General features: G+C 36.0%; 2 protein-coding genes across 6 annotated transcripts; one reads left to right on the top strand and one right to left on the bottom strand.

The window, feature by feature from the left end:
• Positions 1-899: 899 nt before the first annotated feature.
• LOC107819489 (cationic amino acid transporter 9, chloroplastic) lies at positions 900-13,776 on the top strand. 2 transcript variants are annotated; one of them, XM_016645594.2, is made up of 9 exons: positions 900-1,200; positions 3,223-3,632; positions 6,382-6,558; positions 6,697-6,921; positions 7,008-7,184; positions 8,155-8,391; positions 12,203-12,292; positions 12,403-12,598; positions 13,475-13,776. In XM_016645594.2, exons 1-8 carry the CDS (start codon positions 948-950, stop codon positions 12,547-12,549), a joined length of 1,716 nt encoding a protein of 571 aa, XP_016501080.2. In that variant the 5' UTR covers positions 900-947; the 3' UTR covers positions 12,550-12,598; positions 13,475-13,776. The 2 variants fall into 2 exon arrangements, with proteins under 2 accessions (XP_016501080.2, XP_016501079.2); XM_016645593.2 differs by lacking the exon at positions 13,475-13,776 and having other exon boundaries at positions 12,403-12,998.
• Positions 13,777-13,861: 85 nt separating this feature from the next.
• LOC107819491 (peptidyl-prolyl cis-trans isomerase FKBP20-2, chloroplastic-like) lies at positions 13,862-20,814 on the bottom strand. Of its 4 annotated transcripts, none has more exons than XM_016645595.2 (8): positions 20,656-20,814; positions 19,066-19,147; positions 18,786-19,018; positions 18,520-18,629; positions 17,262-17,370; positions 17,094-17,170; positions 16,609-16,706; positions 13,862-14,263 (listed from the first exon to the last, which is right to left on the bottom strand). In XM_016645595.2, the coding sequence occupies exons 1-8, from the start codon at positions 20,699-20,701 to the stop codon at positions 14,203-14,205; spliced, it is 816 nt and encodes a 271-aa protein (XP_016501081.1). In that variant the 5' UTR covers positions 20,702-20,814; the 3' UTR covers positions 13,862-14,202. The 4 variants fall into 4 exon arrangements, with proteins under 4 accessions (XP_016501081.1, XP_016501082.1, XP_016501083.1 ...); XM_016645596.2 differs by having other exon boundaries at positions 18,786-19,006; XM_016645597.2 differs by lacking the exon at positions 16,609-16,706 and having other exon boundaries at positions 20,656-20,813.

The raw sequence follows: 20,814 nt of genomic DNA, 5'->3' as shown, positions 1-20,814 counted from the left end.
ATTTGCTGTTGAACCTGCAAATTTGAATTCCGCTTGAGTGATTTGCAAAGAGAAAGAGGGCCCATCGAAATTGAGTGTTTTGGTGGGTATACCTCTGGTAATCCTCTTGTGGGATGTTGAATCAAACATTGGAGAGAAAATCTCAAGTTTTTTGTTGAATACAATAACAATGGTTATTGTTTATAAAAAATTAGTAGATATAAACAAAATACAAGCGAAATTCTAACAAGTTAAATAGTTATCACAACTATTTGTAGCAAAAAAATGAGAGTTGAGAGAGACAATGCTGATGGCGTGTATGAAATTAGCGTGGTGACTGAGACTGGGAAGACCTAGACGATGTGGGTGAGAGGGAATTTCAGTTGCAGAATCGTGTTTTCTGGGGAAGATAATGGCGTGTATCAAATTAGAGAGAGGGAGAACGTGGAGAGAGAACTTCCCATCAAATACGGTAAATTATGTGAGAAAAATCTGAAAAAGGAGAGAGAAAAATAATAATTAGCGTATATAGTGGCTTAAGGGTAGGATTTAACCATAAATAGATATTTTGCTATAACCATTAAAAGGTAGCTATAGAATATAATTTTTTAAAATAATATTTATTTAAAATAAATAAGGTGTTAAGCTTTGCTACAGGAGGTAAAATTCTAAAAAATAATTAGGAGTATTAAAGTTCAACACTTTGTATTTTACTTATATTTAATATAAAAATATATCTTTTTTTGCAATAAACTAAAAAAGAAGTGTTACGTAATGTGTATTGATACCTCGTATAAGCCTCCTTACTAGAATTTACGAATCGACGATTTGTGATAAGTAGTAATTCTTTTTTACTTTCTACCATCTGAATCACGTGGCTAAGTTACTTTTTAATCTTTTTAGCATCTAACTTCCTAAATTAAGCTTTTGTATTGTGAATAACGAGGACAGAAAAGGAAATTTCGAATATGAGTGCTGGGCAACGCTCTGAATCTTCTTCTTCTTCGTCATCACCGTCATGGTTATCTCAGTTTTGGTCATCGGCGCTCCGTTCAAAACCACTAGCTTCGCCGTCCGACACCACAATCCGTACTGCCTCCGGCGGCGAAGGTCTCGTCCGCCGTCTAAGTCTCTTTGATCTTCTTCTCCTCGGAATTGGTGCTTCTATTGGTGCCGGAATCTTCGTCGTCACCGGCACCGTCGCCCACGATGCTGGTCCAGGTCAGCTTCCAACTAACGTCCAATTGATTGCTACATAATATTAAAACCCATTATTACGTCCTTATTATGTTTGACACTTTAAATTTGACTTACTCTCTAGTCTTTGTACCAATTTATGTGATGCATTTTGATTTTTAGTCTGTGCTGATGTATTTCTGTAATACAACTAATCTAACACAAATATCCCTGACTTGTTTTATACTACAAGTTTCAAAAGCCTTTCTTTGTTTAACTCCGGCTCAATCTGCATCACATAAAATGAGACACAGGGAGTACTATGGATTTTGGAAGCTAAACTGAACAAGATAAGTTCTTATTGTAAAGTTAAATTTGATTTTGAAAGCTACATGAGACATTACTGTAAGTTGCAATCTTTCTCTATCAAAACAGTAAAGGTTTTCTTTTAAAAGATATTGGTCAAAGTTCACTTAGTTTGAACCTTGCAAAAAAGTCACTTTGAAACTAAATTATTTAGGATTTAAGTTATATGCATTGACAATATAAAAATTTGTTTGCAGTAGCGGTGAATTTTAACAATCACAAGTTAATTAACATTTTTAGCATATTACTATGTTAATCAAGAGATTACCTGTAATTACCTACTAACCTGATTGTGTAAATACGTCAGAGATAGAACTTAAAGTCCATTATTTATTGATAATGACGGTGTTTGAACCAGCTTGCTCGCACCTCGACAATGAGAATAGATGCTTCTAAAATTAGTTTTACAAAAGTTTTTCCTAGAGAGGTACACTTAAGAGCTCTCTGAAAGTCCCTCCTGGTTATTGAACTCCTTAAAGGTCCTTTCTTGGCACTGTATTAAACACTAATTTTATAAAAAGTGTTTATAGGATCCAAAAGTCCTTTCCAATAATTTCCTAAATACCCTCCGATCGCTTCCTTAAATTGATGAATGATAGTAAAGAAGAATGTAAATAACCAATGGTGGTTCTTCTTAAGGTATTTTCGTATCAATATAAAAGGGCCTCATGCCCATTGTGTACCTGTATCTCAAATAGGTTATGATAGGTCATTCCATGGTTAGATTATTACTGCTCTGTAAAAGATACTGTACCTGGGTGATATTGACCTCTAATATATTTTTTTGGATCAGTTAAAGATGAATTGTTTTTGACCTTTTTATACTTTAATTGAAGAAAAATTCCATACTTTTTTTTATAAAAAAAACATACTTGAGGCTCTTGCGGTTATGTGATAAGTTGCTATCTAAATTGCTCCGACATGGCAGTTTAGGTGCCGCACCCGTGTCGACACGACACTAGTATGGGTGTGGGTATTAGATCCATACCGGATCTGGTCAAACAATTTTGGGTACTTTGACCACGACAGATCGAAAAATTCGAGACGAGATACAATTTGATTAAAGAAATCAGAACTAAAACTAGGGTAAATTTGAAGAAAATAACATATCTTATCTAGGAAATCAATCTTTTACTTATCTACAACTTGAGAATAAAAAGGAAATCCACACTTTACAAGTTATACGTAAGTATTCCACAAAATTTCTCATAAATTAGAGAGATTTATATATTTTTTAATTATTTTTAGCCAGATCCCCGCACCCGTATCCGTACTAGGATCCATATCCCCGAATCTTAAAATTTACATCTTGAAAGATCCGACCTCTAGATCCGCACCCGTGTCGGACACCCGCACCCGTGTCCGAGCAACTTAAGTTGCTATACCAAATGTATGGTGATAACTTTGCAAACTTTTGGCTTCATGTTTTCTTCAGTGAGAAGTTTAGCTTCATCCGTGTGTGTGTATGCATGTACCTTTATTTCCCAATTTCTTTTGTGTAATCTAAAATAGGTTTTACAGTTATCAGTTATCACATAGAAGTTGCAGGTAAAGGCTGAAGTATCTAGTTTGAGTAGCCATTGCTGTAAATTAAGCTTCTTTGATAGAAGAGAAGCAAACTACATAGCTTATATCCTTTCCATCGTAGTGTGCATATGTTATTAGTTTTCATTAATGAGGATTTGATTTCTGCTGATGCAGGAGTCACCGTAAGCTTCATAATTGCAGGAGGATCTTGTGTGCTCAATGCTCTCTGTTATGCTGAGTTAGCTTCACGCTTTCCAGCCGTTGTTGGGGGAGCATACTTATATGCTTATACAGCTTTCAACGAGATTATTGCTTTCCTTGTGTTTTCTCAGTTGATGCTTGACTATCATATTGGTGCAGCTAGTATAGCTCGCAGTTTAGCAAGCTATGTTATTACTGCACTAGAGCTCATTCCCTTCCTCAAGAGCAACATTCCAAGTTGGGTTGGACATGGCAGTGAAGAAATATATGGAGCATTTTCTTTTAATTTATTAGCTCCAATTCTCCTAGTGCTTTTGACAATTGTTCTATGTCGAGGTGTTGGAGAATCTTCTATATTAAATTCAGTGATGACAGTGACTAAGGTGATCTTCTCATCTACTCTTTTTCATTTGTTATTTGGAATAATAGGGGAGCTTGTCCTTCTTGGTGATTGAATATCATTTAGGGTAAAGGTCCTTCTAATTTCGAAGTGTAACTCCTTAACTTAGCGTAAACATTGCTAATGCAAGTTCAACAATTAGTAATGAAATTAGTTAACTTAGGACATTAAAGTCCTCCCATAATCTGAGGAAGAGGATAACTACATATACTAGTGCTTTATGTATGGATGCTTAGAAAAAGTTGTGGATCACCTCTAATTGCATAGCTAAGTGGCTATGCACCTGTGGTGGGTTCTTTAACTAGTCAGAGTGCACGGGATGATGCCGGGTTTACTGAATGACGCACATAGTTTAGCCATTAGATGAAGAAAAGGAAAATACAGGGCAAGGGATGTTGCATCTCTAGCCATCACGTGGGTACTTTGGAAAGAAAGGAATAGGAAAGCTTTTGAGGGGATAGAAAATGATTTTGTATAATGTAACCATCTCAAAAGAAAATGAATCTGTATCAAAAGAAATAGCCTTTTATTCTTGGTTAGCTTTTGCTGCACCCTAGAAGATTGGATGTCATTTATAGAGGACCATGTTTTTGTGTAGGTCCTAACCTTTATGTAGACGGCTTATATACAAGAGTATTTTCACATTGATAAAATTATTTACCTTATCAGAAACATTTAAATTCTCCCATAGTCAGATAAATTTTTGCCATAAAGGAGGAAATGACATCAGCATAGTGGATGTTTCAGTCGTACTTCAAATTTGTCGAGTTCTAGAGTAGCAATCAATTAACTTTTTATATTTGGAAGAGAAATGTAGTAGACTCATATTGGCCACATGAAAATATGATTTTTTGAAAGGGAGGGGTTGGGGGGAATCTGATAGTAAGAAAAGTAGGCAGTCTAGTAAAATCAACAACTATAAGGAGGTACATAAACATTGATCTTGCAAATTTTTTTTTTTTTTTTTTGCAAAAAGATTATTCTTGACAAATTTTGTTATTTAGAATAATTGGACTAGTTGTGTATGGTATTCTCTGAAGTCAGTGACATAAATAATATTCAAATGTGAGTATTACCTCTCTGTCCTTCCAGGGGTAGGGGTAAGGCTACGTATATCTTATCCTCCCTAGACCCCACTTGTGTGAAACTATTGGGTTTGTTGTTGTTGTTGTAGTTGTCCATCCATGCGTGTTTTTTTTTTCTTTTTGTGATGTAGCACCACCAGGATGAGCAAAATGATGAGGAAAAAGTTAAGAGGGAGAGGTTATAATGTGGGAAATGGAGAATTAGAGGAAGGCAGGAGGAAGAAATGAGAAAAGGGAGGAGAGTGAAAGTTCAGAGCAATGGCAGGAAATAAGAAAGGAGAAAAGAGAGAAACCGAGTCGTGTCTGATTTAAAAAGTACATGATGGTCCTACCTCTAGCATAACTTTAACAAGTTAGAACTCTTCCTACGATTAAGGGTGTGTTTGGTATGAAGGAAAGTTTTCATGGAAAATGAGTGGTTTTATCACTTATTTTTCCTTGTTTAGTTGTTGAGTGAAGAACTTTTTCCGGAAAATATTTTCTAGTGTTTGGTTAGAGAGTAAAAACTATATCCAACGTTTTTAGGACTCTCTTTTCTTCAAGAATTTAATTATTCTTCTAAAAAATCACACAAACCCAAAGGAACTAATGTGTTGCTTTACTTTTTCACGCAAAAATAACGTTGAAATTTGTGCTCCATAACTGAAAAGAAAATACTCCTTTTTTGGTTGAAAAAGAAAGTACTACAACATGAAAATAAAGTACTCATTTTGTTGAAATGAAAGAAAATATTTTTTCTACATCATTTTGTTGAAATGAAAGAAAATACTTTTACTATATCATTTTGTTGAAATGAAAGAAAATACTTTTTACATCATGAAAAGAAAGTACTTTTTTTGTTAAAATAAAAAAAAAGTACTTTTTTTACATCATGAAAAGAAAATGCTTATCTGTTGAAATGAAAAAGAAAGTACTCTATCTATAACATGAAAAGAAAGTACTATTAATAATATTTTTATGTAGGGTGGGGGTGGGGGTGGGGGTGGGGTAAGGGCAAGGGTGGGTAGGTGGGGTGGGTTGGTGGGAGTTGGTGGGGATGGGGAACATGGTGGAGAAGGTTTTCCTTCTCTTGATAAGGAAAACATTTTCCAAAACATTTAAGCCGGAAAATGTTTTCCTTCATACCAAACGCACCCTAAGATAATGCAAGTCAAAATCAAACCAAACTAAAGTGTTAATGATAGGATATAAATTTTTTATCTAAGAGATGCCAGCATAATCTAAAATTTGAAAAGTAAAATGAAAACATTATAAACATAAAGGTAAAATTAAGCTGAAAATATGGAGAGAAAACTAAAGAATCTGCAGTAGCTCATCTTTTTCTACAGAACAATTCCCGATTTTATGAGCTACATTAGTGTCAGGTCTCCCCAAACCCCAGAACTTTCTTAGTAATAGATTTAAGTAGGTGATGTTTCCTTTTTTTCATTGAGCCGTAAAAGAAGTAGGTGATGTTTCATTTGTTATTTATCCAGCCATTCATGTGTGGCTGCAGTGTGGACTTCCTTAATAAGAAGTTCTGCAGTCACTATATTATTCTCCTTTGTTCTGAAAAGTTTGTGAAACACATAGTTGAATGATTCTTTCTCTTAAGATTGACATCAAATGACATGGCTGATCTCTGACAGAAAGACAATTTCACTGCAGGTAGTCATTGTTATTTTTGTCATTATTGTTGGAGCCTTTGAGGTTGATGTTTCAAATTGGAGTCCATTTGCTCCTAATGGTTTTAAATCTGTACTGACGGGAGCAACTGTTGTATTCTTTGCGTATGTTGGGTTTGATGCAGTTGCTAATTCTGCCGAAGAGTCTAAGAGCCCACAGGTAAGACTGATTGATATGATGCCCTTTTCACAACTGTCTTTTAACAAGTATTAAGTGATTTTATTCTTCCCCCCCCCCCCCCCAATTTTTTTTTGGGGTGTACTTACTGATATATTTGATGATGAATCTGGTGATCAGAGAGACTTACCGTTAGGCATAGTCGGGAGCCTCCTTATTTGTATTGCATTATATGTTGGAGTCTGCTTGGTGCTCACTGGGATGCTTCCATTCAAGTCCCTTGGGGGAGATGCTCCTTTGGCTGAAGCTTTTACGTCTAAGGGCTTGCAATACGTGTCTGTATTAATCAGCATTGGTGCTATTGCTGGACTTACTACCACTCTCCTGGTTGGGCTTTATGTACAGGTATATTGCTTTTACATCGAGATGCTGATGTCATTAAAGTAGCTACTTAAGTGGTTCGTAAGAGATGAATTGTTTCCGATGAGCAGTCTCGACTATATCTTGGCCTTGGAAGAGACGGTTTGTTGCCATCATTGTTTGCTGAAGTACATAAAACGCGACACACTCCTGTTAATTCACAAATATGGGTTGGAATTGTAGCCAGTGTGTTGGCAGGGCTATTTAATGTGCATATTCTCTCACACATTCTCTCAGTAGGAACCCTGGTACGTTCTTTTTCTTTCACCTCTTATTTTTATAATAGCTATATTTCGTGAGGTGGATAAATCATATTTATTGTTAGTAAGTTTATACTTAGCAAGAGAATAATGTCCAAAAGATGTTTTAGCACTCTTGCACTCAGTGTTTTCAAAAAGCACTGTGTGCAAGAGGCTGCTGTGATGAATGAATAGTTCATCTTCATATTTTATTAAAAAGAGAAAGCAAAAGGGCAAAAAAGCATCAAGGGTCCTTGGGCTTTAACCATGAAGCAAGAAGGTGGGCACATCATTAGAGAATACCAAAAAGTAACATTACACATGAATAAATGGGAAATCCTCGTCAATGTAATAACAATGCTAACTCAGCACAGGTCTTAGGTTTTAAAACTCATGTGAATCAGTCACAAAAATAAAAGCACTCATACAGTTTAGAAGAAACCTTCTTTTTTGTGTGATAAGGGACAGCTTAGAAGAAGTCCTGGTTGGCAGGGTCAATTTTTGTAATGAGAGCTCATCCAAAACTTCCAAATTTTAGTGCTATGTTTTTCCTCTGTCAATGGTAAAAAACCGAAGAATGGGAAGCCGCGAAGCGCACTCCTTACTCATGCCTGTAAAAGATTGGCACCATCGTGTCACTTCGATCAGTCACTTTAACTGATGTAGCCAGCACTTTTCAAAACTCTGCTTGCATAGCGTGAGTAGGAGAGAGAACTTCTCAGGTTGACGGCAAAATAAAAGGAAACTTTCTACATTTTTAAAAAGAAAAGCAAAAAAAAAAACTTTCTATTTTTAATGAGTGATACTTTTTCTCCTTGTAGGTATGTAATGATGAGTGATTATATTTAGTTTATACTTTATTTAGAAGATAAAAGGTAGTTCTACTAACAGATAGCATGAGCTGCTTCTTGAATGTCTATAAAATATACCTGGTTAATATAGGATTTCATGTAACTTACAAGGATGGTGGTCTGTTCAGACAGGATATTCTGTTGTTTCAGCATGCGTCGTGACTCTTCGCTGGAAGGATAAGACTGTGCGTCAGGTGTTTGGCATGCCTATGTCTAGCAGGGCAGAAGGTCTCATATGCCTCATCACAGTTGTTTGTTGTGGGTTTGCTGCAGGAGTTTTCTACCGTTTCGGAGCTTCATTTATATTCTTGATCGTAGCTGTAGTTATTGCGATCTGCGCAGCTGCTGCTCTTCATCTCCGTCAAGTAAGTTGGTTCAGTTTTTGCACCGAGAATCCTAAGACTATATATCAGGACGTTTACTTGCACCAGTAATTCAGGATATCCTTGAAGCAAGAGAACTGAATGTGCTTTTCCTGACTTGGACCATCAATGAATTTTAAATGGATGAAAAAAAACATATTGTGGATTCGATCTTTATGTTAAAAAATGGCCATGTAAAGCTTTTTGAAAGCTTGAACAGCTTCAAAAAAAAGAAAAAAAAAAGAATTAAGCAGCAAAACCTTTTTTCACCATTGGACCAGCAATGTTCAACTGCGGACTTTTGATCATTAAATACACGTGTGTCCTCCGTAACCACAATATGTTGGTGGGAGAGGAATTTGACCTTTTGAGGAAATTAGTTTAAACTACTCTTTTCAATCTGGTACCCAAGAATGATCTTAAATTTGTGAATTTTTGAATGAGCTGAAAAGTTTGTAGTTTCATAGCCAATTTTTTCGCAGTTACCGTCTTGTCTGTCTAGCATTTGTATGTTTTTGATGCTCAACTTATTCTAGTATTTCTGAAATTTAGTTTGGTTAAGGAAATGCATCAACTCTCCCTCCGGGGTGTCAAAGCTTACTTTAGAACAAGCTATCTCACCAAATTCAAATCTTAGAAATTCCCGAAACAGAATTGGAAGGAAATGTATGCGATTGAGCTTTCTCAGAAATGGGAGTGTTAAATGTTTTGTATACATCAGAAACTTCTAAAAACAGTGAATGTAGGACCTAGGTCTCAGGATTTTATCCATTTACAACAACAACAAACCCAGTGCAATCCCACAAGTAGGGTTTGGGGAGGGTAATGTGTACGCAGGGCTTGACCCTACCTGGTAGAGAGGCTATTTTCGATAGACGCTCGGCTCAAGGGACAGTGAAAAGGAAGCAACAGACAATAACAACAACGTGGTATCTTATTACCCTTTTTTTTTTTGAAAAAAAATAGTATTAATACTACTAGTAAGACTAGGAGAAACTCTCGACTACTTGTCAACCTTGAAACCTAATTCTCGACCTCTACACCTTCCTATCGAGGGTCATGTCCTCGGTAAACTGAAGCAATGCAATATCTTGCCTAATCGCCTCTTCCTGGTACTTCTTTGGCCTATCTCTACCTTCTTCAGATGCGTCATGGTTAACCCCTCACACCTCCTAACCAGGGCATCTATGTCTCTCCTCTTCACATGCCCGAGCCGCCCCAACATCGATTCCCGCGTCTTATCCTCGGCTGGAGCCACTCCCACCTTATCCCGAATAACTTCATTCCTAATCTTATCTTAAGACAACAACATTGTCAAGGGTTTTATCCTATCAAGGGTTTTTTCCATTTTAGGGCCCAAAGTTAAGACAACATTGCCAAACTCGTACATAGGGCTGTTCAAAATCGAAGCCGTTAACCGAACCGAATCGAACCGATGGCTTATTGGCTTATTGGTATCGGATTATCGGGATAATGGATGGTGAACGGATTGAGATTTTACAATTAACGGCTTAACGGTTTTGGGGGCGGATTACTCAATTTTCCTATCGGGTAAACCGTTGACCCGTTAAGAATTTTTATATTTACACTTTTACCTCTATGTATATAAAATATTATTGAAAGTAATTTGTTGAATTGTCCGCTGGTTTTATCCGTAATAGCTGGATTGTCTGGATTTATGTCCTTTTTTGCATGCATCTAACAAACTAAAGTCTGATTTTCTGGATTTTTGGTTTTACAATCTGGATTTCTTGTGAAGAACGTATGTTACTGAAAGTTTGATTGATTCATATGTGTATGAGTAGTCTTGAATATGAACTAGATTGGAACTTGGAAGAAGACTCTTCAATTCAAAAATACTGTTAGATCTTAGATGGTATTAAAAATTTGGTATTGATTTGAAACCGTTTGGTATTGATTGAATGATTCTTCAAAAAAAATTTATTTGGTTTAGCCGATAAACCGCCCGATAATCGTTAATCCGATACTAATCTGCCCGTTGTCTTATTGGATGGCTAGCGGATTACTACATTTATAATCTGATAACCGATAAGCCGAACCGCTAAGCGTAATTATCCGCTTGATCCGCCCGATAAGCACCCCTACTCATACATACATCATTTGAGGACATATTACCCCAAAAAAAACAAGGTAATAGATAACAGGAGCGAACAACACAACAGATAGAAATAAAGATCTAAGAATAAGAAAATACAAGAATAGTACTAATGCTACTGGTAAGACTAGGAGAAATTCTCGACTATCTATCAACCTTAAATCCAAATTCTTGACCTCCACACCTTCCTATCTAGTTTCATGTCCTCGGTAAGCTGAACCAATGTCATATCCTGCCTAATCACCTCTCTCCAATACTTCTTTGGTCTACCTTTACTTTTCCTCAGACCTGCCATGGTCAACCTTTCACACCTCCTAATCGAGGCCTCTGTGTCTCTCCTCTTCACATGCGTGAACCACCTTAGCCTCGATTCCTACATTTTATCCTCTATAGGAGTCACTCCCACCTTATCCCGTATAACTTCATTTCTAATCTTATCTTAAGACAACATTGTCAAGGGTTTTATCCATTTTAAGGCCCAAAGTTAAGACAACATTGCCAAACTCATACATACATCATTCGAGGACATATCCCTCCCCCCCCCCCAACACACACACAAAAAAAAAGAAGGTAATATAAGATAACAGGAGCGAACAACACAACAGACAGATATGAAGATTTAAGAATAAGAAAATATAAGAATAGTACTAATACTACTGGTAAGAGTAAGAGAAACTCTCGACTGCCTGTTAACCTTGAATCCTAATTCTCGACCTCCACACCTTCCTATTGAGGGTCATATCCTCGGTAAGCTGAAGCAATGTCATATCCTGCCTAATCACCTTTCCCCAATACTTCTTTAGCCTACCTCTACTTTTCCTCAGACCTGCCATGGTCAACTTTTCACACCTCCTGCCCGAACCATCTCAGCCTCATTTCTTGTATCTTATCCTCTATAGGAGTCACTCCCACCTTATCCCGAATAATTTCATTTCTAATCTTATCTCAGGACAAGTCAAGAGCTTATCCCATTGAGGATTTTATCCATTTCAGGGGCCAAAGTTAAGACAACATTGCAAAACTCATATATACATCATGCGAGGACATATTACCCAAAAAAAAAAAAGGTAATAAGATAACTGGAGCAAACAACACAACAGATAGAAATAAAGATATAAGAATAAGAAAATACAAGAATAGTACTAATATTACTGGTAATACTAGGAAAAACTTTCGACTATCTGTTAATTGAACCCTAATTCTCGACTTCCACGCCTTCCTATTAAGGGTCATGTCCTCGGTAAGCTGAAGCAATGCCATATCCTGCCTAATCACCTCTACGCAGTACTTCTTTGGCCTACCTTTATCTTTCCTCAGACCCGCTATGGTCAACCTCTCACACCTTCTAACCGGAGGCCTCTATGTCTCTCCTCTTCACATGCCCGAACCTCCTCAGCCTCAATTCCCGCATTTTACCCTCTATAGGAACCACTCTCACCTTATCCCGAATAACTTCATTCCTAATCTTATGTTAAGACAACAACATTGTTGAGGGTTTTATCCTATCGAGGGTTTTATCCATTTCAGGATCCAAAATTAAGACAACATTGCAAACCTCATACATACATCATTCGACGGCATATTACCAAAATAATGTTTTACCTATATAGCATTGTTTTCCCAATTTCAGGTTATATTTTGCCACAACAGTGTATAGCATTGTTTTCTAAATTTCAGGTTCTCCTTTGTTCTTCACAGGTTTATACTGAGACACCTGGATTTTCTTGCCCAGGAGTGCCCATTGTGCCTATTGTTTGCATCTTCATCAATATTTTTCTTTTTGCCCAGGTTTGCTCACAAAGCTTCATCCATTACCGTAAACATAGTTCAAATATCGTCGGATGCGATAAACTAAAAGATTGGAATCCAAGCTCATTTTTCCATTTCCTTTTCTGCAGTTGCATTATGAAGCATGGGTGAGATTTGTTGTTCTGAGCATAGTTACAGTTGGAATTTATGCGGGTTATGGACAATATCATGCCAATCCTCTAAGTTCGAAAACATCAATTATTTACCATAGGGCACCTGCAGAAGAAGCTCCGTGATTAAGCTTCTAATGGTTTTCAATCGACCTTGATTACAATTTTATCAACTGTAAGAATCTTGACGCAATGTCCTCAAGAATTAGAGGAGCTCTCGTTTCCCATTCAAGCCACATAAAATTGCATTCGTCAAATGCTGTTGTTCCATGTGTGTGTATATATGTAGATTTATCTGTAATCTATTGATTAAAAACTACACTTGAGCTTACTGCTGTAGGAAAGCTTGGTGCTGCTTTTGGATATATACACTGTAATTGTACCGCACCATCTTCCTGCTGGATTTCAATGAAACTTATATTGTTTACTGATAAAAAAGAACCACATGCGATCTTATTGCCGTGGACAATTGCAACTTTATAGTTTCTTAAATTGTTTCTGGTTTATGTGTTGCATTTCTAGATTACAACAACAGTTTTCTGGATTGATTTCAGACTAAGGACCATGTTAGAGATTAATTTACTGATATTGCCATTATTGTGTAAATCCTCACCTCTTAACCTTTGTGTATTTCTTGTTACTTGGATTATAAGTGTGGTCAGTCATGAATATTTTCTCGCCGAACTCATGGTTCAATCAAATGCTGACATTGACTCCTTTCCCGTCTGAGCAAGTTGAAAGTATAATATGGATCTTTGGAGTTGTGGACCTGTGAAGTCCTTGAGTTAGGACCTAATCTGCAGGTTTAGTTTAGTTTAGTTTAGAGTACTTTGGTAGGAACGCTGTCTAATTTCCTTCAGATCAGTGTGCTCTGTCTCTAGGTGCACTAGAGTGTTTACAGCAAGGTGATGAGAATTTATGGTTTTGGTTTCAAATCTCGTTTGGTATAGTAGTATATGCTTCTTTCCACTTGGGTAGGTAATTTGCCATCAACTGCATTGGTTTTTCTTTTAAATGTAATTGCTTATTGATCGAATTTAAACTTTGACAGGTTCTATTATACTTCACTTCCGACTTTTCCTTTTGAGAAAGAAGAGATTGTTGGACAATCGACGGAGCGTTGATGGTTTATTTGTAACAATAACTTAACCTCCAAAATACTAAAAGAGTATTTCGGGCGAAAAAAGGTAGGGAAGCAAACACTCATATTCATGTGCATGTAGTCTGAGAATTGTTTATCACTTCCTCCGTCTCATTTTATGTAACCGTTCTGACCTTTCAAATAGTAGCTAGGATAAACGTTGTGCTTGGTTTTGTTCTAAAAAGTTTCACCTCACTGTTGTTTCCTTTTAATTCTCGACGATCCAAGGAGTTCATTCAGTTACTGATGCATAATACTAGAGAAAGATCAAGCACAAGTAGTTCTATAGGCCCATTCTTGCCAAGAAAAGTTCTCGAATTGATTTATAGATACAACAAATACAAGATTTCTCAGCAAACATGAACCTCTTAATCAAATAACAGTAGGATAGTCTCCTGTTACTTTCAGTAGAAATTTACTGTTCCAGAACTACCTTTGTGATCTCTAGCCTAGTCTTTACTTTCCTCCATTTCTCTATTTGCAGTAAAAGAATGAAAAGGGAAAAATAAAAACAAGTCTCTTCTGATAATAATGATGCAAGATGTGACTAAAATATTCACAAAAGGGGATTATTGCTTAATTGCAGACAACATCAGAGTAGAAGCCTGCTATTGTCCTCCGTTTGCAGTCTTGAATGCCTAGCAGTTCCACGTCAAATACTTCAAACTGTTTTGAGCTAAAAAACGTTGAAGGCCCAACCTGTGAAAAATGAATAATTCTAAAATATCAAGATACATTCTACTTATGCACGTTCAAACTTCCAAACAGTGCTATATATTACTTGGCGCAATAATCAAAGTCTGCAATAGACTAGTAAATTACACCCTAGTTTGAGAAATACAATAGCGTAAGATTGGCTCCAAACGTGATTTTCAACGTTTTTTTTTTCCAACTTAACCATCAAGTATTCAAAGCTCACAGACCCAACTAATCCAGATCCGCGCCAAGTAGTCTTACTAAGAGGGGTAAAGCGCTCACTACTGAAATGTTTCTACATTTTTTTAACGTTTTAACCTTTATTATTCTCAAGTCATGGGAGTTGCAAAAGCGACCTCAAAGGTGACAACGTTTTAATACATATCTTGAAAGAACAAATGTAGTATTTTGTGCCTAGTTATAGAAGTCATGCATCTCTCATCATACTTTCCTGAACTATGCACCTAATATCCAACTTTTAAAGTAAGTAATGAGGAGAAAAAAAAGGCATTCTCTGGTCTGTTGGGGCTAAGCGCTAAACACAAATAAAGTGTGGGTTTTAGTGAAGAAAGACACAAATGGAGAAAAGTAACAAATATATATGTGTAGTCCAAAACTAATATCTATAAGCATGAATACCAAATATATGGACAAAGAAATTAAAGATAATTTATAATAAAGTGAAATATCAATTGTTTAGTAGGATTACGCCATTGGTAAGGAAAAATATGTTTTAGAGCCTTGATGACAACACTGAACCGCCTGTTAAGCGAGACGAAGTGCTCAACATGTTTTGAGCCTCGCTTTAGGGATTTAGCGCACTTTAAGTGCGCCTTTGATAACACTGATTCTCTTAACACCATTACTTTTGGATGGAAAAGCAATATGTGCCCTTAAAGCTCAAGCCGTACTTTCATTTATTCACCCATCGGGGAAGGAACAAACCCCATCAATTGGTGCCAAATCCGCACAACTTTAATATGCATACTGATTTAAGTTCTCATAATAATATTAAAAAGATTAAGTTGCCTTTTGTTTCAGAAAATATTTAAGGTAGAGTTCTTTTCCTTTTATATTTGGTATCTAGCTGTAATTCAATCTTAATTATCTGGAAAAAAATTAAATACTCGGGAAACAAAAAAAAAGTTCCTTTCTTCTTCATAAAACGTTTTTGTGCTACGACAAAATGGTATAAACATAAGTTGGAGCGAAAAAAACTAATGACATGTTTCGCATTTTTAAGTGTATCCGCTGCTTAACGATCAAATAAGTGTGTCAATTGCTTATAAGCACTTGCTGGTGTACACTAATGTGAAGTGCAGTCAATTAGAACTCATGAAATCTACAACATATACCACAACACTTAGTTTTTAGAACATGCAATTTAAAATTTCTAGATTTCTTCTAAATGGGTCATTTGCATAGCAAGTGATATTTTCTCACAACCAAAATAACAATGTAGAAAGAGGTTCCACTTATTTATGTTGCTTTACGAATTGCATATTATGCGCACAATTCAAAGAGTAAGACAAATCAAGCACGATGTCTATAAACCAGGAACCAAAACTGCAATTTGTTCTTCATAATATACAAAGATACAGATACTTTATAAGGATGTATTAGAACGCCAAACTCAGTTAATCAACATCATACAATATATGGATAGAATCACTTGTATTACAAACAATTTTCAAAATTAATGTGTAATTGAATCCTGTTAAACCAATTGATTAGAACAGAAACTACATCTAGGTTTGTGTTGGTAGTTACTGACAGTTGGGTATTTAATTTTTAATATTTTATAAAATAATATAATTACTGTAAATATTTATAAACATGTAAAATTGCATAAAAATTGAAGAAAACTATAAATATGTGAAATATATATATATAGATGTGCTCCATCCCATAAAAAACTAGTCAAAACAATATATTATACGCTACTTACAAGCACAAGTAACTTGAGTCGAAAAGAATAAAGTTTTCTATATAGAGGAACAAAAAGGATGACTAACCTGCAATTTGAACTTTGAACTTGCTGCTATGAAGGAGAATGAAGTTCTTTTTGTATTTGTAAAAAAAAAAAAATTAAATATTCGTTGTTTTGGGGAGATATTAGCATACTAGTGGACAAAATAAAGAATTGGGAAAACCCATAAATTAGGGCTTCAATCAATAAAAAAAGGTCTTGACTTTTAAATTTAATACATTTCAGTTCCTTTTTAAAACTTTTGAGTAATTACAAGCTGACTTTTGAGAATTTGGGTATTATATGAAGGACTTATTCAACAAATTTTATTTTAATTTGAAAAAGTCTCTGAGGCTTACGCCTCACTACAAAAACGCACCTCAAACGCCCGGGCGTACGCCCCGAATTGCTGGGCGTACGCCTCTTGAGACTTTCGCACCACACCATCGCCGCGGGGCATTTTTGGTGTGCCTCGACCTGAAAATGCCTTTTAAAACACTAGTTAAAGGATTCGTGTTGGTAGTTTTGAGTTCCTAATAACTCCAAGTTTACAAGGAACTTATCCTTAAAGTGGCAAAATGTATATATAGGTTCTCTGAGTAAGGAGTACTCCAACTGAAATCACACTATGTAAATGGCTGAGGAAGACGAAAGAAATTACAAACGCGAGCAAAAGAAGTATTAAGAGCTTCCTTGGCTTCTGTTAGTTAGCAGTATCAGAAATAGATTCTTATCAAATAAATAATATCGGAAGAATGCAACACAATGCATGCAGGTCTAAATGCTTATTTTTATTCCATAACAGCTTTAGATGATACTGATTATAAAAGCATTCAATTGAGGAGCAGACTAAAGGACACTTACCGGCGGTCCTAGTTCTGGAGGTATTATAATCCTCCTCCTCCCGCCAGGTCTCATGTCTCTAATTCCTTCCTCAAAACCTGCATTCATCATTTTCTGCTTATTACTGCAAATATTTCTCATATCTGAGAGTTAAAAAAGGTTATGACATTGTGTGTTTGCTTAGATCACCTGGGACCAATGCGTTAGTGCCCATCCGAATCTTTGCAGGAGCATTTTGTAGGTATGTACTGTCTATACGACGTCCAGACTCGTTATAACCAATATAGTGGAAAGTCACCTGTCAACGGAGTAAAATAATTCTGGTGATAATAACAACAAAAAAAAAAAAAACCAGTGAATTTTCATAAGTGGGGTCCGGGAAGAGTAAGATGTACGCAGCCTTACCCTTACCAGGAAGGGCACAGAAGTTGTTTCCAAAAGACCCTCGGCTAAAGAAAAGATAAAAAGAAGTAATGGCAACATGTATTAACAACAACAAGACAAAAAGAAGACTGCAGCCAAGGTAGCAATTAAATGGTAATAGCAGCAATCTAAGAATAAAAGGATGACAAACTAACACTAATGCTATCGAATTGAGGAAGATAAAGGGAAACGCTCGACTACCTACTAACCATCTATCCTGATCCTCGACCTCCACACCCTTCTATCAAGGGTCATGTCCTCAGTAAGCTCCAGCTGCGACATATCCCGTTATCATTCTTAATGCTAGTAAACCTTTCTTTGTTCCATTTAATATGTAATTGGAATACCTATTAAGGTAATAAAATCCCATTTGTCTTTTAATGTTTATAAATTAAGTGAAACATGAAAGGATCATTACTAGGCCTAGGTGCCAAGTCGAGCCAATCCCAACCGAGCTTAGCAATAGTTTAATGAGCCCGAGTCAGCTCTTTTGTGTTTATCAACCGTGCATATGTCAGAATAACTGCATAATACTTAAAACGGTCACATCTCTGTGAAGGAAAATAGATTTCAGAACGATTGCGATACATTAATTCCTTCAGAGACTGGCAGAGCATCCAACTTTTGGTTTCTTGAAATTCAGCGTTATTCCCATAATATAGACATCCAAGAATCATCTTATTACAAACTATAATAGTAACAGCCAAGACACCATCGCCTGTGCAGTGATAGTTTCTAGAAGACCAAATGAAACTCTTGAATGCAATAAATACAAATCAATTATAAAGAATATACAAAAAGGAAGCATAGGAAAAGAAAATTAAATGCATTTCTTCTTGCTTTGTTTTATTGTGAATGTACCATATCGGTTCCAAGACTCCGGTAGAGCAATGAATGAACATAAACGATGAACTACGGCACCATTATATACTCGTTTCCCAATGATTCATGGATGCATTTAAAATTAATGACATTCTACTAAAAGCAAATCACAGCTTTACAGTAACAAAGAATGAAAGAAAACCTGTTGGCCATCCTTTGGGCAATCACCTTCACCAACAGCAATATCCCACAATATAAGACCTGAGTCACGCTTTACATAGTTATCGGACGTTACTACTTTAACTTCAAAACCTGAAAAAGGATTCAAAGAATCACACTCACATTATAATGTACCATGGTATCAAAATAAGGAAATGGCAAGTCAAACTACTGATGTCTTAAAAACTTGGGTAATAAACAACATGGTCATTTCCACTCACACGGTGTCTCATGGGTAGACAAACAAACCTTCTCTGATGAAACTGGGGAACTCTTCAGGGGCATTATTTTCTCTTTGGATCCGTTTGTTTTGCTCTAGCAAGCGTCTTTCATCATATGGGTTTTTGCTCTTTGTTTTCCCATAAGCTGGGAGAGCGGGAGATATGCCAGATGTAATCAGAAAAAACAGGAGAGATCTGCGCTTCATATTGTCCTCATAATGCAATATATTTACTTTTTGTTCCCTAACCCTGAAATATTTTCTTTTTCAGCTACAAAAGATTGACATTTTGGTTAAAAGTTAAGTTACCTTTTATCTTGTAATGTGACAGCTGAGCAGCACTGGAACATGGACTTCTGTCTGTGAGTTGTGTGACAAGCTGAAAGAGTATCTGAATTGAGAATAAAACAAGCAGTTTAATAAAGGGATTTATGCATGACAAACCATAACGATTACCTATCAAAGGCTGTCAAATGTTGCTTAAAGGATCCTACAACCTACATTGTATCTACTGGCAAACTACACAGGAAAACCAATAATTTCGGTAATCCTGCTATTTCCCTATTCTTTTCTCATTTTTCCATGAGCACTATCGATATTTAAGTATGGAAATTTTTCACAGCAACATGAAGACAAATTTTTCTAATGCCTCGAACAAATTGTTCCCTTTGTGAGATTAAAATCCTACATGAGCTCACATTGCCAGTCCAAAACCCGGATAAGGAGGATTGTATGTTAAACCGCTACCACGAAACTAGTTAGTTTATGATGAATCTTCCCAAAATTGGAACGTGCTCCTAGGAACACACAACATTGGAATGAAATGGATCAAACTGGAGCTAATTCATCATATAGCTGACCCCAAGTTGCTTGGCATTGAGACGTAGTAGTTCTTGCAAGCCAATTAAGAAGTCATAAATGTACTAGCACTGCATCAAAAGATGCAGTCATTGACTCTCTTGCGATGTATAATTGGCACGAGCAAAGATATTATTGACATGGAAGGCTTTTCCGTTATGCTACTAGAACAAATGTAATTAAGTTTAACGAATTATTGGGGCTAATATAGCATTTAATCTAATTCAAACGGAGAGCAAACAAGAAAAAGGCATTCATTCACATTATTCTTCACAGCAGAGCTATTAAAGTGAACATGGCATGTATATCACATCTAAATTTCTCTTTGAATGGGGAAAAAAAGGTAAGAAAAAACAGAACACAACTCAATAAACCCACAAGTTCAAGCAAAGATTTTCCAAAATGGAAAAGAACAAAGAAAGAGACTGTTAGAGGACAAATCGAACCCTTTTTTTCTCACACCATAGACAAGAAAGTTTTAAAAAAATAAAAAAATAGCCAAAGCATTCAGAAACTGAAGAAATATTAAAAAAATTCCACAGTTTTTTCTTGTTTTAATGCTAAGAAGCAGTAGCCATAACCAGGATAAAGCATTGTTAGATGATCTTGTGTAGCCTATTTTCCTTTTCAATCTGTCAAAAAAAAAAATCATATTTCCTTGTATAGAAACAATTCAATTTCAAAATTCTCATTTTACATAGATTGAGACGGAAGGAGTATTATGGTAAATACTTAACCGCACCTGTTATTTACACCAAACCAATTGTCAAAAGTAATTTGATAAAGTAAAAACATGCATTAATTAACTATGATTAAGTAAGAGAACTGTGTATGCAAATACATGTCATGTTTCTATTGGCCCGGTGAGGTTAAGAAGCCAAATTGAACATTTCCCTCAACCACAGTCCACAGCCAAGAAAGTGAGCGAACATAAGAAAAAATTCCATAATTTCTAATTTCTTGTTTCTATACTAAGATTAAGAAGCAGTAAACATAACAGCAATAGTGTGTAAGTGTCACTCTGAGGAAGAGAGGAATTACATGGAAAAGAAATCTTGGAGAGGAGAAACGAAGAGTTCGGCACCATGGCTTTTGTCCCTCAAAAGCGCAATGGAAAAATGGCTGTTTTTGCAGTTTATTTGGGTAAGAAAACAAATGCTTTATCTTCACTTTGGATGTGCTATACAACTAGATATTAAC

The sequence above is a fragment of the Nicotiana tabacum genome, chromosome 23 (genome assembly GCF_000715075.1).
Source record: "Nicotiana tabacum cultivar K326 chromosome 23, ASM71507v2, whole genome shotgun sequence".
Taxonomy (NCBI): domain Eukaryota; kingdom Viridiplantae; phylum Streptophyta; class Magnoliopsida; order Solanales; family Solanaceae; genus Nicotiana; species Nicotiana tabacum.
The sequence above is the reverse complement of the archived record's forward strand: the minus strand, read 5'-3'. Positions and strand labels throughout refer to the sequence as shown.

Excerpts from the sequence above, each read along its gene's own strand:
- LOC107819489 (XM_016645594.2), top strand. The coding sequence starts at position 948 with ATGAGTGCTGGGCAACGCTCTGAATCTTCTTCTTCTTCGTCATCACCG. Across the intron at positions 1,201-3,222 it reads CGCCCACGATGCTGGTCCAG|GAGTCACCGTAAGCTTCATA; the intron begins GTCAGCTTCCAA and ends CTGCTGATGCAG. Across the intron at positions 6,922-7,007 it reads TGGTTGGGCTTTATGTACAG|TCTCGACTATATCTTGGCCT; the intron begins GTATATTGCTTT and ends TCCGATGAGCAG.
- LOC107819491 (XM_016645595.2), bottom strand. The coding sequence starts at position 20,701 with ATGGTGCCGAACTCTTCGTTTCTCCTCTCCAAGATTTCTTTTCCAT. Across the intron at positions 19,019-19,065 it reads GTCACATTACAAGATAAAAG|AAAATATTTCAGGGTTAGGG; the intron begins GTAACTTAACTT and ends TAGCTGAAAAAG. Across the intron at positions 17,171-17,261 it reads CACTAACGCATTGGTCCCAG|GTTTTGAGGAAGGAATTAGA; the intron begins GTGATCTAAGCA and ends TGATGAATGCAG.